This window comes from Annulohypoxylon maeteangense (assembly GCF_022496945.1).
Source record: "Annulohypoxylon maeteangense strain CBS 123835 unplaced genomic scaffold GGS22scaffold_2, whole genome shotgun sequence".
In the NCBI taxonomy this organism is placed as follows: domain Eukaryota; kingdom Fungi; phylum Ascomycota; class Sordariomycetes; order Xylariales; family Hypoxylaceae; genus Annulohypoxylon; species Annulohypoxylon maeteangense.
In genome coordinates, this window is record NW_025953249.1 from 2,166,781 (window position 1) to 2,181,941 (window position 15,161).

General features: G+C 41.4%; 5 protein-coding genes across 5 annotated transcripts; 3 read left to right on the forward strand and 2 right to left on the reverse strand.

Moving 5' to 3' along the window:
* Positions 1-2,268: 2,268 nt before the first annotated feature.
* GGS22DRAFT_153362 (serine hydrolase FSH) lies at positions 2,269-3,732 on the forward strand. The gene is made up of 3 exons (XM_047959838.1): positions 2,269-2,858; positions 2,917-2,935; positions 3,000-3,732. The coding sequence occupies exons 1-3, from the start codon at positions 2,817-2,819 to the stop codon at positions 3,635-3,637; spliced, it is 699 nt and encodes a 232-aa protein (XP_047823010.1). The 5' UTR covers positions 2,269-2,816; the 3' UTR covers positions 3,638-3,732.
* A 1,002-nt stretch (positions 3,733-4,734) lies between these two features.
* GGS22DRAFT_153363 (major facilitator superfamily domain-containing protein) lies at positions 4,735-7,272 on the reverse strand. The gene is made up of 7 exons (XM_047959839.1): positions 6,744-7,272; positions 6,557-6,690; positions 6,368-6,491; positions 6,085-6,291; positions 5,670-6,017; positions 5,234-5,601; positions 4,735-5,173 (listed from the first exon to the last, which is right to left on the reverse strand). Exons 1-7 carry the CDS (start codon positions 6,911-6,913, stop codon positions 4,866-4,868), a joined length of 1,659 nt encoding a protein of 552 aa, XP_047823011.1. The 5' UTR covers positions 6,914-7,272; the 3' UTR covers positions 4,735-4,865.
* A 906-nt stretch (positions 7,273-8,178) lies between these two features.
* Positions 8,179-9,967, reverse strand: GGS22DRAFT_153365 (uncharacterized protein). Its single transcript, XM_047959840.1, has 5 exons — positions 9,592-9,967; positions 9,422-9,525; positions 8,993-9,366; positions 8,876-8,934; positions 8,179-8,817 (listed from the first exon to the last, which is right to left on the reverse strand). Exons 1-5 carry the CDS (start codon positions 9,776-9,778, stop codon positions 8,408-8,410), a joined length of 1,134 nt encoding a protein of 377 aa, XP_047823012.1. The 5' UTR covers positions 9,779-9,967; the 3' UTR covers positions 8,179-8,407.
* A 199-nt stretch (positions 9,968-10,166) lies between these two features.
* GGS22DRAFT_68421 (FAD binding domain protein) lies at positions 10,167-12,123 on the forward strand. Its single transcript, XM_047967780.1, has 3 exons — positions 10,167-10,550; positions 10,618-11,270; positions 11,336-12,123. Exons 1-3 carry the CDS (start codon positions 10,530-10,532, stop codon positions 11,904-11,906), a joined length of 1,245 nt encoding a protein of 414 aa, XP_047823013.1. The 5' UTR covers positions 10,167-10,529; the 3' UTR covers positions 11,907-12,123.
* A 1,165-nt stretch (positions 12,124-13,288) lies between these two features.
* On the forward strand, positions 13,289-14,257 carry GGS22DRAFT_68432 (stress responsive A/B barrel domain protein). The gene is made up of 3 exons (XM_047967781.1): positions 13,289-13,375; positions 13,433-13,543; positions 13,590-14,257. Exons 1-3 carry the CDS (start codon positions 13,310-13,312, stop codon positions 13,743-13,745), a joined length of 333 nt encoding a protein of 110 aa, XP_047823014.1. The 5' UTR covers positions 13,289-13,309; the 3' UTR covers positions 13,746-14,257.
* Positions 14,258-15,161: the final 904 nt, after the last annotated feature.

Genomic DNA, 15,161 nt, shown 5'->3' on the forward strand with positions numbered 1-15,161 from the left:
TTAATTATTTTTTTCTAAACTTTTTTATTAACATTTTTAAGTTTAAATACGCGGAATTTTTTATTTCTATTAATTTTATTTATTTTACTTTTAATTATTTAATCTTAAACACTTCCAACGTATGGTAAATTATTTATTTAATTCGAATTATTAATTATATTCGATTTATTATTTATAATTAACTTTTTATTTATATTTCCCGGTTTTTTACTTTTAATATTTATTTTTAATAAAAAACGTAAACATTTATATAATTAAATTAAAACATTTTTATAATTATTAATATTATTATTAAAGTCATTTTAATTATGTATATTATTAAAATAATTATTATAATAAATAAAGTTAAATGTATTTTAAAAAATATTAATATTATATTTATTTTCGTTATTATTTTATTCGTTCGAATAAAAACGTTTTATCCTAATTAATTTATTAATATAATTCTCACTTCGTAATTAAAAATAATTACTTATAAAATTTTTTTAAACTTTTTTAATTTTATTATCTTTTTAAACTTTAAATATATTAAAATATATTACTTTATTTACGTTTAATTCTTTAAAAATTAACATAATTTATTTAATAAAAATTAACCACGTAAACTAAATAAAAAAATACTCTTAAAATAATTTTTTAAATAAAAAAAACGGTTTATTATAATAATATATAATTAATTTTAAATTATTATTAATTAATTTATTTAAAGTTATAAATATATAAAAACGTAAATAAAATTAACGGTTACTTTAAACATTTAGTTTAAAAAAGAAAATAAAGTTATTATAATTAAAAAATTAATAAATATTTTTACGAAAAAGTAAAAAATTAAAATAATTATTAAATAAATCGTTTCGTAAAAACTTTTTAATTATAACGTAATTACGTATATAATTTTTTTTAAACTATATTTTATTTAAAGTTAATTTTAAAATAATATAATAAAGTTTTAACTTATAAACCACCCCGTTAAAACGATAATACTTATTATATAATGTTATAATAAAGAAAAACGTATATAATTTAAATTATTTTACTTTTATTTTATCCGGTTCGTTAACATTAAAAAAAAAAACTTCGGCGAATATTTTAAGTATTTTTTTAAAAAACGATTAATTCGTAAAATTTAAATAAAAAAAATATTATTTTATAATAAAATATTAATATAAAAAATAATAAAAATATTAATATATTTATTATTAAATATAATATACTTTTAATTTAATTTAAAATATGAAAATAATATTTATTATTTTATAATATATCGTTATCGAATATTTCCACGGTAAATTTATTTACGTTTATAAATTTTAATATAAATAATTTATTTTTTCGATTTTATTCCTCGTTTTCGGTTTATACGTTATAAATTATAATATAATAAACATAATATAAAAAAAAATAATAAAATCTTTTATTAATAACTTATAAATTTATTAATAAATTTAAATATAAATAACTTAAATAATAAACGTTAATACGCCGAAATAAACTTTTAATTTTACCGTTTTATAAAAATAATTAAAATATAAAAAAACCGTAAACGTTTATTTTTTTTAATTTAATAACGATATTTTCTTAATAATTTAATAATAATATTTTATAATAATATTATTATAAAATTTAAAATTAAAAATAACTAAAATTATTTAAATACTTAAATAAATAAATAAGTAATAAAAAATAAAAAATAATATTAAACTAAACTTAATAATTAATATTTATTAAATAAAATTTACGCTTTTATTAATAAATTATTATAAATAATATTATTTATAACACGGATTATATTTCTTTTTTATATATTCATATTATAAAACCGGTTACATACATAAATTAAAATAATTTAGCGGGATAGCGGATTTTCGAACTATCGACCTCCGTCGATTACCTACATTTGTCACTAGCTGAGAATGTACTAAGTACGTGCGGGGCTTACAAAATGATCTATCACAGCTGCATGGATAGCAGACTCTAAAAGTCCTGCATATCTAGCAAAACATAAAGGGCGAATACCACCTGGCAGCCTGCTTCTTCGGCCGACGCTTCCTCAGCCCTGCTGGTGTTACATCTCCTGCAGGTCTTACCATACGCATAGTGATAATAAGTACCGATACCTAACTCTAAAAACTCTAAAAACTCTATCACGACCCCTGCATAGGTATCGGTCCCGTGTCTTGACCAATAGAAGCTCGCACCAGCACCAAATTGAGTCATAAGCTGCGAAATCGCCAAGTAAACTTCTAGACCAATATCACAACAGGAAACTTTCCCCGAGGCCAGCCTACCCCACCTAGAACAGATATTTATAGGTTGTAATATATTTGATAGTCACCTAGAGTAGTACCAACTTGACCATGTTGGTTTACTAGCATCATTATACCTACTACCTACGAACACCGTTCGTAATGACGATCGCGTCAATGTACGAAGGACGCACATACTACCATATACATGACGCGTAATGATGCCTCATAGGACGTCTAGAGTAACCTTCTCCTGAGAACGCCGCACGCGCACATAGTTTTCGGGAGAGATAGATCGGACCAGGAAACCTGAATATGTACGACTCGGGTATTCTATCGGTAGTGGTAGTTACACGAAGTCAATGTAACCAAGTCTATCAACAGGGCGTTGGGGGCTGTGGGGTGTGACTCGTTATGCAATACAGTTATACTGAAGCTTCGCAATCTCGATAGGGGCTACCTGGAAGGTTGTTTATTCTCCCTGTTGTCCTACGAACTTCATGTTCATCCATTCAGTCGATCATCTTCACCTTCTCAAGTTATCGTTACCTACTACAGTCCATAACCGCAATGCGTTTCCTTTGCCTTCACGGCATGGGTTCAAACTCACAAGTAAGAGATGAAGTCAATTATATCTTATATGATCAATATACTTACCAACTTCGGCTAGGTGTTTGAAAGCCAGATATGTAAGATGACTAATAGTCTTTAACTACCAGTCTTGGTTCTAACACGATGACTTGGGATTTCAAGCTGCCATCCGCTATGAATTAGGAAACCGCCACACTTATGAGTTTGTGGAGGGCTGCGTCCCTACCGGGATAGCACCAAACCTCGACGGCGTTGCCTCCCCCGAGAAGGAGTACTTCGCCTACTCGGATCCCACCGTGCCCGCCAGCATGAGTAAGGCCGTGGCCAACTTGGATGCCTATGTGGATGCTCAGGGCCCCTTCGACGGCGTCCTTGCCTTCTCCGAAGGCGCCGGGCTAACTGCTTCGTATATCGCATGGAAGTTTCGACAAGATCCAGCACGGCAAAAGGTATCGCCTATGTTTAAATTCGCCGTGTTCTTCTCGTCACTGGACACCTTCGATCCCGAACAGATCGGCAAAGGCAGCAACAGCCGGCCCTTGCTCGCTCAGGACAACGGCGAGATCATACACATCCCAACAGTCCATATCTGGGGCCGCAACGACAGGCTCACTGGAGCTCCTCGTGTTCGTGGCATCTGCGCATCACAAGCGCGAGAGGAATACATACACGACGGAGGACATGAAGTTCCCGGGGCCCGTATGGCGGATGCGGTGAAAACCACCGCCCGGCTCATGCGAAGGGCGATGTTTTTGGCTAATAAGAAGAATGAGCCCACGAATGGATCATCGAATCACTAGAGTGTCTGTTCAGCAAACTATAACCCTATGGTTTTTATGTATACTTAGGTATCGATATATGAATAGAGTATTGGCGTTTTTTTTTACGTTTTAACCCAACTATGACGTTCCAACCATACGTTGTCTCAAGTCATGGTCACTTCGTTCCCGAAATAAGATAGTGTATGTTAAAAGAGAGAATCCCTGAGGTACATGGATACTGAGGTCTCTATGAAATGGCTGGTTGTAGTATGAAATCTAGGATAGTACCAGGTATCTAGTAGTTAATTGGCGCCATGTTAGATAGGTACCTACCTAGTAGGTGGTTAACATCAGGAAGAAATTCTAATGTTTAGTGGTACGTGAAAAGATCAACTGAATTTTAGGGGATAAGTCTAGTTAATTTGGCCCTAGTGTGGCCCCCTGGGCGGCAAATTTGTAGGTACCCGGACCTAATTGAGATTGGGCGACATCCATTACGGCCCCCTACTTCTACCCCTAACCCCGCTAAAATACACTAGATTGCGACTATGGACCAATGACCACTGCAATTATCTAACGCATAAAAATATGCTGGTGAGTTTCCGTGTATTTGCGATCCATAACTTTAGGTAGCTACTTCATACAAGTAGCTTTTATCAACTATCTAGAATTATTCGTAATGTTGTTGGTGCAGTTGTAAACCCTTGTCAGGCTATTAGTCGCTGGGCAGTTTGATCAACAGTTCAGCATTGCGCACTCCAACAATTATAGGGAGTTTTAGTGACGCAGTACGCTATATTCGAGCCCCTATAAAAGTGGGTGCAGGTGATTTATGGATGCACCTTGACGCCAAAAAGACCTATGAATATAGCGCTGTCCAGGGCTTGGTGTGCTATAAAACAAGAAATATAGAGATTTTATCTTAGGTAAGCATACCGAGGGGTAGGTAAGTTTTCTAAACAAACCTTGTTGGCTGCGCAATGGTAAAATTATAGTGGAGATGATTCTACTTATGCCCCTAAAACGCCTACTGCTGAAAGCCCACGGGCCACTGTAAATCAATAAGTTTCAGTTGACTTTCGCATCGTCACAGCAGGTTCCTAGGTCCTTAGTTTTCTAGCCTAGGGAATTGGATATTCTGACAAAGCCTGATGATATGTATTGAATGGAACCCGTCTAATTACACTCCAGAGATTCTGGACCAACATTATCTGTTCAACCTAATATGACAATCCAGCTGATTGAGATGCTCATAAGATCTGTAAATCTAAGGGATTCTAATTTGTGGTCTTTGCCACATCAGCAGCGTGGTAAAGACAGAAACGACTGCGACGCCGAGCACAATTTCCATCTGTAGGTTGAAGCTCTCTATAAACCTGTTCCGCACGAGAGTTTCTAGGTCCGACGGGAGACTGTCGATGAGTTCCGTCGATTCGAAGAGCAAACCTAGGTTTTCGGACCCAAGAGCTTCGGATAACCTGTTTTTAACCCAGGTATTCCCGACAGACGTGATTACAGAGAGGACCACAGTGCTCCCTAAGAAACGGAATTGGACGACTGATGCAGACGCGACGGCTAGTGATATATAATTAGGACATGACCTGATCATCGAAGCTTTGATGGTGGTTTACTAACCAATATCTCTCTTCTCCACCATGAACGGTGTCATCAGTGTGGCTGCACTGTTGCAAGCCCCCATTCCGAATCCGACAAGGCTTGATACTCCGTAAAGAGTAGCCCAGTCTGGTTTATCCACGGGCGCCCGCGACATGAAGACTAAACCAATTATCTGCAATACCTGGGCGACTAATGAAAGATAGATTGGGGGCACACGGCGCTTTTTCACTGCGATAGACATAGCGACGAAGCCGAGCGGTGCGGCCGCGGAGAAGGCGAGCAATCGAACACCTGACTCCAGGGGAGTCATACCGACGGCCGTCTGAGACCTAAAGGGAAGTTGGATAGTGCAAGTGATACCGACGCCACCAATTGTGAATGCGTTACTGGCACATCATTTAGCATTCCGTGTAGTGAAAGCTACGGCCTAGCCCTAGAGGAAGGCAGTACTCACAGCAGAAGAGCCATTACTAAGCGGCTGCGGCAGAAGCGCCAAGGAAACACCGGTTGGATAGTATTTCCTTCGCGGCTAACATACCACTGGCTTGCCAGAAATGCCACCCAAGACACACCAGAGACAATAAGAGGGGCTAACACGCTTGAGTCGGACCATGATAGTAGTGAGGATCCTTGTTGAAGACCAGTGATAAGTAATGCTAGTGCCGCAAGCATAAGCGTTGCACCGAGAAAGTCCAGCGACTTGAGACTAGGCCGCGGTGGATGCCTCACCCGACCTTGATTCGGGAAATTGTTAGGCACAGAAAATAAAATCATGGCCGCCGCAACGGCACAAAAAGGAACACTTATAAAATCAAGGAATGTCAGCTGCAAGTAACACAGGTAAGTCGTGTATGGCATATATCACTTACTTGATGAGAAATATCCATCTCCACGATGCCTGTTGGCTTATGATTCCTCCAAGCAGCGGTCCGAGGGCCACGGCGATTAGAAATAGGATCATAACGAAGGATGAATATATTGGCAATTTGTGCGCCGGTACCATCTCATAAACCATAGCGATGGTCACGGCATAGATGCCCGAGCCTCCAATACCTTGGAATGCTCGACAGACAATCCTGAAATGACAGTTAGACAGCTCCCGCTTTTCCTCGGCTGCTGACTTAACAGACAGCGTAGTCAGAAAGTACTTACAACTGCAATAAAGTCTGAGCCGCGCCACATCCCGCAGAGAAAGCAGTGAAGATGATCATCGATGAGAGACATGCTAACTTGCGACCGATTATGTCGCTTAGCTTTGCCCAGATGACAAGACCTCCTAATGAGAGATGGTCAATTTCCTTTGCGTTATTACTAAGTGATGGAGTTTATGATGGACCTTACCTGTATATGTCAGCAGATATGCCGTGATTACCCAGCTAGCCTGTTGGAAATCGTGCAGTTCGTTGGTGATAGGCACTAGCGCGGTGCTGACGATAGTGACTTCGAAATTGATAAGAAATAAGCCTAGACCGATCCTTTTGAATGAGGTTAAGTATCAGGTTGCTGACGTAGTTCCATCATCACTTACCCTGCTGTTGAAAGATAGAATCTCCACCCTACTAAGTAGTGGATATCTTCATTCTGCTCTCCCGAGCTGATGGAACTGATATCCCTCTCATCGGGAGTCGATGAGATTTCTATTTTTCCATCCGAATCCAAAGGTTCAATACGCTTCTCTCCTTGGCTTAGTAGAGCCATTCTGTTGTCCGTCTATCGGTCTTCAGGATGAGTTGTGGCAGAATGGCGGGAAAAATTGGGCGAGATAATTGGAAAGCCGTATTGCTAGAGATGTTCCAAGATACCTCTTGAGATACCGTACGCATAGAAGGATATCAGCCATTTTGTTGTTTGAAGTTCACCAGTGAGTGTTATCACATGGCACTTAAGGTTAGGTGGTAGCCAAGACATATCGAATATGCAGGCGATGCTCTGGCAAAGGAGCGGCTGTGTCAAGAACTCGGCCCGGCCCTTATCTTAGACCTGCAGATATGACATAGTAATGATAGGTCGTTTCAATGGTGAAGTTACAGTAGCACTATGTTACCTAGAGAAGATTTATCATTTCTGCACGAAATGATGTTAAGTGAGCAACCAGCCGCGGCCACCCTCGGCACCAATTATGGGACGATGCCAAGACAAACAGGAGCAATGACTTCTGGTATTTCAGTTCAATTAAGCTCGCGCAATGGCACTCAATTAGGATTAGTGTCTTATGGCTTGTCGTATCTTCAGCCCCGTTATATCACTTAAAGTGTGATACGTTTAATAAGATATTGTCATATTTGTGAACAGTTAGGTTAAGCTGAAAACGAGGTGCTGTATTCATGTAAGTCTAGGTGCACACCTAGGGCCATGTAGCACCTAAAATGCGAACACTGCATGCTATCTAGTAGGTATCTTAGGTACCTACCTACTTACCTGTACAGAATATTCCGGAAGAGCAACCTTTCAAATTCTGCCCCCTATCTCGAGCACAAAGGCCAATCGGAGCTTCTTCCACCTTTTAACAAGCACAGAATCCAAGGTACTATATTTGATTCATTGTAGTCTTTAGGTAATAAATTGAAGCCTCGTTTAATCGGGATATTTAATGTAAGTCAATCGGAAATTTAAATCTCTTGTCTTTCTTTTAGTCAATTGCGTAGTATAATGAGATATCGTGATGTAGAAATGGTGTGCTGATGTTAAGTAGTTCTCCTACTAGTGCTGCTAGGGGGTGCCAGGCGAACTTCGGTGTAGCCAGCACTAATACAATCTTAGCCCCTTAACCTAGATTCTTCAATAGGTACCTACCTACCTACTAGGTTGAAGGTAAATACTAGGTAATTGTGGAACTAAAATATCTGTAACTACGAGCGCCTGTCTTTGAGCCGCTTTGAGCAATTGATATAATTATTTTTGAATAAATTTAGTTAACCTTGTTTCGATGTTTCACGGGCTATAATCGATTGAAAGCTATGGTGTGTAAATCCTTGGATTTCTTCAACTTGAATTAAATAAATTACATTTTCTTACTCCCTAGGTACATCCATCCTGCGTAGGTGTTGAGATATTCCATCGCTATGCCATCCAACCATTCACTAACGTTAAGTACAGATCGAGTATAGTCAATTCAAAGCCCTCTCTCTCAGTGATTCGTATCAAAGGGGGACAGAAGGAATTGTTGACGGCGTATGTTGCAGTTACGTCGTCTCAAACGATGTCAACCTTCCTCTCATACCCAATAGAACCGGAGGGAACATGGAGAGAATCAGATGAGAATTCATCATGGCTGATTGCAACAACGTGGACGCCGTCCATAGGTCGTACAATGAGGTCCTTGACTGAATCCCCTCCCTGGCGGCTTTGCTGGGACCGATTATTTGAGTTTTTGTCATAGCCCAAGCCTTCCATGCGAATATCAACATTGGAAATGGCCTGAGACTCTTCGCTGTTCCTCTGTTTGGTCGCGTAGCTGCGTACAAGGTGTATCAGAGACGTATTGACCTTGCTTAGGAGAAGGCCTCCCTTAACTCTGAGCGGCTTGTACACAGGTAGACATGCGCAGAGTATCGTCACAGCGGCGTGTATATTGGTCCAAAATTCGGAGTCGGCTACCGCAACTAGAAGCACATATTAGGGCTGATTTGGTCCACGTTGGACGAAAGCTGGGTGTCTTACCAAACTCGTTACCTGGCTGATATGTATAATAGACGCGAAGGATATTAGTGATAATTGAGCTGTCCCTATTAGCAAATAGCACCAAACTAGGATATTTAATGTTCTATGGCAACTTACAATCCACCAAGACAAAAAATTCCTCCTACGAAGAATTTAGTCTTCAGGCGCATTTGGATGGTGGAGATGGCCCATATCGGTAAGGCTAGTATCGTGGCATCGATGATAGTCTCGAAGATTCCCACAGTCAAAAAAATGAGATTGAAATTGAGACACTTGACGCCCTTTTCGCGATGCCAAAAGCTGTCGATCGGGATACAGTGGACTAGATTTGCGACCTCCGTGGCGATAATCCAAGCGGTCGCTATTCCGATCAAGATGCTGGCCATCAGGCGGAATTTGTGAACAGAAAATATACGCCGATACAGTAGGCATATAGAAATCTTGGCTGTGTAGAGGACAAAAAAGGAAAGGGTTACGGAGATATATAAAGACTGATAAATCTTCGTTAGTTATGCCGATCCGCGATGAGACTGTATTCCTAATTACCTCGAGGAAGTTTTGTAACGCCAACACTTTGGCGGGAGATGGTGACGTCTTCAAATCAGCAGCGACCTCAGGGACATCTCTACCTCCAGTACCGGCAAAGATTCCTTATCGTTTATTAGCAGTCCATATCCACAAGCAGCCCTGAGGGAAAAAGGAGTGGATATCAATACCCCATAGTAAAGATGACATTGTGCCATACCACGCTATCAAGCAGAACAAAATCCACCAGTCGTCGGCATGGAAACCACTTCGTAGCTGGAATTTACACCAGAAACGAAGGATGACAGCGACTCCGGCGATGGCACTAGTAATGATGATTGAGTCAAACCTCCGCTGGCCAGTTTCTGTTAACGCCATGTTCGGTGCTGAGAAATCGTGATGGGCTGCGTTGGACAAGCAAAATCTCTTCGATGCGTACTTGATAGGAATAAAGTTCGTTAGTTACTTAACTTTCATGCGATTTATACAGGATAATGACTCTTTATGGTTGAATTCTAGATCATTGGCCAGAGTAATCAATCTGACCTACCTAGTGCCTGGAGGATCTAAGGTTACTTTGAAAATATAATATCAATCCTGTTTAACCCCCCTAACCTCCGTGTCAAACTATTCAATGATCGAATATGCCTTTATCGAGATATTCCTATTAAACGTGCCCTCTATTGCTTTATAACATATTTCGCCAACACCTTACACATCTCGTTGCCGTACCTCGTACCCCACTTTCATTTGGAACAACACTGAGGCAGAGGCACCTGTATGTGGTTGATTACACCTTGATTGCTTACATACATCATGTAGCCAAGGCCAAGTCTGTATATTTACTTAGACACGTACCTAGTACCTGTACCTACTATGTACTGTCATGTAGGTACAAAGACCCCCCGCACTCAGTTTAAATCATCATTTGTAGCCTACATAATGTTGGAAGGGATGCTTCGCCTTCCCTCGCTTCAACTTAGAAAATTAGGAAGGTGCCCCGAAGGCTTTTGATACTTTTCTTCTCAGCTAAGTATTCTGTCAAGCCTCTTCTCCTTTTCTGCTCTAACAACCGTATCCACCACTCTTCTCATTCGCTCATTGTCGGCGCTGCTATTACCAGCACACAATGCCAAAGTCCGTCGTTATTGTATGCAGCCTCATTTCTGAGATAGCTAATATTTAGCGTGGTCTAATATAATAATACTTATTCACAGGTTGGAGGTTCTCTAGCTGGCCTGATTCACGGCCTCCAGCATAAGCGTCGCGGTAACAATGTCACCATACTAGAGCAAGAATCTGGCGAGCGACACAGTCACCATGCAGGTATAGGCTTTGGAGCTAATGCCCAGGAGTTCCTTCGCAAGTATGACTTAACAGGAATGACCGCGGCATTTGCATCTCATTCCAGACGTTGGGCATACTACGCTCGACCGAACGTTATGAACACCAAGGGTAGCATTCAGCTCACTAGCTGGGGACTTCTGAATAGTATTCTGCGCGCCAACTACGACGGCTTAGCATCGACGGCATGTCCTAAGCCGCCGCCAGCAGCTGAAGGAGACGGCTCTGCTGTGTATCTGAGCGGAAAGTGTGTAACAGCACTACAATGCACGAAAGAAACCGTCACTGTCAACTACACCGATACTAACACAAACCAGCAAGAGTCGATTGAAGCCGATTTGGTGATCGGAGCCGACGGTGTCCATTCGACTGTTCGTCAATTAGTAAATGCCCCTTCCTTTAAGCAGTATGCGGGATACGTAGCGTGGAGAGGTACTATACCCGAGAAACTGGTATCCAAAGAGACAGTAGAGTATCTTTCAGATCACGTATCGCTCCAATTTTCGAAGCGCACGTATCTTCTATGGTAGGTCCCATCCTTATACACTTCGACATCGCACGTTGATGTTAATCATGGTCCAAAATCAATAGTTATATCATTCCGACAGAGACCGGTAATTTTGAGCCTGGCGAGCGGCTCCTGAATTGGGTCTGGTACTACAATGTTGCCGAAAACTCACCTGAGATGAAAGAGATCTTCACCGATACCTCTAATCAGGAGCATCACAACACGGTCCCGCGTGGCCTCGTACGACAAGAAGTATGGGAGAGATGCCGAGCAGAGCTACTCCCTCGCATCTCGGCTCCTTTCCAGGAGTTGCTCCAGAAGACATCAAGCCCCTTCGTCACCAAGATTCGAGATGTGATTTGTACGTCGGCCAGCTTTTATGATGGGAAGGTCGTACTGGTCGGAGATGCGTTTACAACACTGCGCCCCCATCTTGGAGCAGCCACGGAACAGGCCTCTTTACACAGCAATACCTTGGAATCTGTCTACCGAGGGGAGAAGACACCAGAAGCCTGGAGCCTGGAGGTCCGCCGATTCGCACAACGGATTGTTCTGATTAATAAGATAATTGCGGAGCTTGGTACTGGAACCATGTTTTCCTTGGCTAAATCAGTCTTCTTCTACGCCATATTTCTTATCAAATCTAAACTTTAACGGTAATGAAAAGGCATAGGGACATTTTCTAACTGCTTCCGATGTATATAAGGGGGAATTATGAAGTATTTCATTAGAGTTATTTTTCTCGTGAATCAACAAAGGGGCAACATTGAAGAATACATATCTGTGAATAGGTACCTACCTGCTTAGTAGATGTGGAGAAAAAGAGTCGTCGAAATAAACATAGCGCTAAATTGAAGTTTGATTCCTTGAATTACTTTAGTCGATTTAGTTACTTAACAATACTAACAACTATCTAAGTAGGTTGAGGTAGGCAAAATACTTCCAAGATTGTCTAGCCACACTCGTCATAGCACGTCAGACTAATGCTCGTCCCGAGACATAAGTGTCTGGTACCTGTTAAACTATATGACATTTCACATGGGCATATAGAAATAGGCAGTGTGATAAAATACCTATTTACCTAATGTTTACAATCACGTCAAGGTTTTTAAGCAATAACAATAAAGAATACATAGGTACTCATGAACGTCATATAAATGTAACGTCATGACTGGAAGCCTCGTGGTACGGCATACCAAAGTACCTATACATATCCTGATCTACAAGACATGCTTCGTACGTCTTAATACACGTGCTAATTCTAAATTCTACCTAATGGGTTACATGTCAGCTTCGTAGTTGGTTACCTAGCAGCCTAGAGATGTTTTGGCACATGGTCTTGAGGATTCCGCGGTGTTACGCAAATCTTGAAAATTAAAATCTGGTCGTATTGATACGCTTTCCTTCCCAGCCTCTAGAACGATGTTCCAGCATCTCAGCTTGCCCAGCCGCCGGAGTTTAATTGGCTTGGGAACTTAATCAATTTCCCCTCTTCTGCAGGGTTCGACTAGGCACCGAACTGAGACAAATGTGATCTTTGCACCTTATTGGTTATAAGATGCGATGTTAGATATCAACGGATCTGCCTCTAAGGGGCACAGCTAGAATAAATGTACGCCAAGAAAGATAGAAGTGCGAGTGAGGTGTGAGGCTCAATGAGAGTACGAAGTATCCACAAACCTAACACATCTGACTGCATATGTTATTGTAACCTTCTCTTCTCGTGGTGATCTAGAGCGTCAACGGTACGGTTACACAACAGTATGGTTACACAGCATATCGAAAGAGGATTGGAATCCTTCGGAAGACGGGGACGGATAAGAGTGGAACATGGCGATAGTCTACTCGATTCCCCACCCCCACACAACCAACCCGAGCTAGACTTTACCTAGCTCTGCGCTAATCCATCCTTCAAGTTTTTATTAATTTTGATTGGGTGAATCCTCCAAACAGGCAGGTTTTTGGTAAGTAACCCCTCCTCATTTTCCCCTCTCTGCATTACTATTCAATACTATCTCTTAGATTCACCATCGCATCTTTTTCTCTCTTACAGCAACATGGCCGTGAAACATCTGGTTCTATTTCAATTCAAAGCCAGCGCTAGCGCGGAGGTCGTAAAGGAGGTACGTTGCCATTATTTGGCCCCCTATGGTAGCCAAGGCTGATTCCGATGCACGCAGTCTTCCTTGCGCATGCTTGGGCTGAAAGAAGGCTGTATCCATCCCACCTCAAAGAAACAGTACATCAAATCACTCACCGGTGGTAAGGATAATTCACATGAAGGGGCCCAGGTAAGAGACACTATATGAAGCTTGGCATCGGCAACTAATTTGATAGCATGGCATTACCCACGCATTCGTCGCAGAGTTTGAGTCACTAGAAGATCGTGATTATTACGTTAACACAGACCCCTTCCATCAAAAGTTTAAGGCTTTCGCAGGACCTTTCATAGAGAAAGTCATCGTCGTAGACTTTTCCGAAGGAGAATTCTAAATCGTCTCTTGATATTCCATAGGCTAGCAAGCTTTAACGTACAAATTCATCAACCCTCTACAGCGGTGAAGCTAATTAATTGCAATAAACGGCATTTGAGTTCTGAGTTCCCTCAAGTCTGGACTGGACCTTAGGCTGTTGGTCAGCGACAAGCACACAGGGCGCAGAATGCGGCACAGCTATGTAACATATTACATTATCAATATCACTTCAATATAATCCATACCCACATATCAACATTGAAAAGCCCTACAGAAAACCGATCAGAGTAGCTTCACCAACGTTTCTATACGACCCTTATTACAATGTCAGCATTCTTGGCGTCAGCCGCGGCATTGGCGAGGATATAGCTTACGCGTACGCTACTGTCGGCATTTACAGCATCGTTCTAGTCGGGCGCGGGTCATCGCAAGGTTTCTCGGGAACCACAGCAGCTCCCCTGAACCCTAACCTGCAACTATCCGCTATCATCGCCACGTGCGACTTGGCATCAAGCTCTGATGTAGCGGGTCCATAGATCCTGCGTCTCGATGCCGTGGTCCTTGATGCCGGGTCCTTGGGCTCGGTAATTCCGCGCGTCCGCAACGACGACCTTGCGCCTTCTCGGATCTATGACTATGCCAACTACTCAGGCGTGTGGAATGCGGTGCACTGGTCCTTGTCGGTCGTTCCTTACACGAGATGGGGGCGGTCGGGATCTAGAACTCGATCGCTAATACTCCACTGGGTATAACATTGCCTAGCAAGATGGCGCAGTCGCGGCCTACGGGTATGACTGTGCGACGTTATTGGAATGAGGGATGATTGGCGGTTGCGGTTCATCTTGGTGTTGTATTGACGGGAATGGCGATAGGCGGTCAAGGAGTTCGTGCCATGTGAGTGTTATTTACCTAGGGGTCTGATTATTCAGACTAATAACTGCTAATCTTGGTCAAGGCTTGGTTGGCAGGTACTCCTGCGCTCTGCGGGAACTTCTGGGTTTAGCTTGAGTTCAAGTTAGATTCTCCAGATATGCGTTCTTACAATGTGTGTTTCTTACAATAAGAATATGGAAAACTGGCAAACTGCTAGGCGCTGGGAGGCGCGAAGACCCCCTAGAGCTAGGGACATTAGGGGAGGGGCATACACTAATCATAGCCTACAGCGAGCTAACATTGGAACTGCTACGCCCGCATCTGACAGTGGGTTTCTCCCCTAACACAAACCTAACAGACACCTAAGACTAAGTACAATGAAAAGGTCCCAACGTGCGAAATCTACCAACGTGCCTCCCTTACTATTACAGGATACTATCACAGGATTCAAAGAAAATGAAGTCTAGAAATAGTTCATTAGAGCCGCAGACGAGTTTAAGGACAATTTTGACGAAGTTTAAAGTATTGCTATTAGTCTCCAAGATGTTGAAGTCAACGTACC

Coding starts and splice junctions, on each gene's coding strand:
- GGS22DRAFT_153363 (XM_047959839.1), bottom strand. CDS start 6,913: ATGGCTCTACTAAGCCAAGGAGAGAAGCGTATTGAACCTTTGGATTCG. Junction 6,691..6,743: donor TTCTATCTTTCAACAGCAGG/GTAAGTGATGAT, acceptor CTCATTCAAAAG/GATCGGTCTAGGCTTATTTC. Junction 5,602..5,669: donor TTAGTAATGGCTCTTCTGCT/GTGAGTACTGCC, acceptor ATGATGTGCCAG/TAACGCATTCACAATTGGTG.
- GGS22DRAFT_153365 (XM_047959840.1), bottom strand. CDS start 9,778: ATGGCGTTAACAGAAACTGGCCAGCGGAGGTTTGACTCAATCATCATT. Junction 9,526..9,591: donor AATGTCATCTTTACTATGGG/GTATTGATATCC, acceptor ATAAACGATAAG/GAATCTTTGCCGGTACTGGA. Junction 9,367..9,421: donor CGTTACAAAACTTCCTCGAG/GTAATTAGGAAT, acceptor AAGATTTATCAG/TCTTTATATATCTCCGTAAC.
- GGS22DRAFT_68421 (XM_047967780.1), top strand. CDS start 10,530: ATGCCAAAGTCCGTCGTTATT. Junction 10,551..10,617: donor TGCCAAAGTCCGTCGTTATT/GTATGCAGCCTC, acceptor ACTTATTCACAG/GTTGGAGGTTCTCTAGCTGG. Junction 11,271..11,335: donor AAGCGCACGTATCTTCTATG/GTAGGTCCCATC, acceptor CAAAATCAATAG/TTATATCATTCCGACAGAGA.
- GGS22DRAFT_68432 (XM_047967781.1), top strand. CDS start 13,310: ATGGCCGTGAAACATCTGGTTCTATTTCAATTCAAAGCCAGCGCTAGC. Junction 13,376..13,432: donor GCGCGGAGGTCGTAAAGGAG/GTACGTTGCCAT, acceptor CGATGCACGCAG/TCTTCCTTGCGCATGCTTGG. Junction 13,544..13,589: donor ATTCACATGAAGGGGCCCAG/GTAAGAGACACT, acceptor CTAATTTGATAG/CATGGCATTACCCACGCATT.
- GGS22DRAFT_153362 (XM_047959838.1), top strand. CDS start 2,817: ATGCGTTTCCTTTGCCTTCACGGCATGGGTTCAAACTCACAA.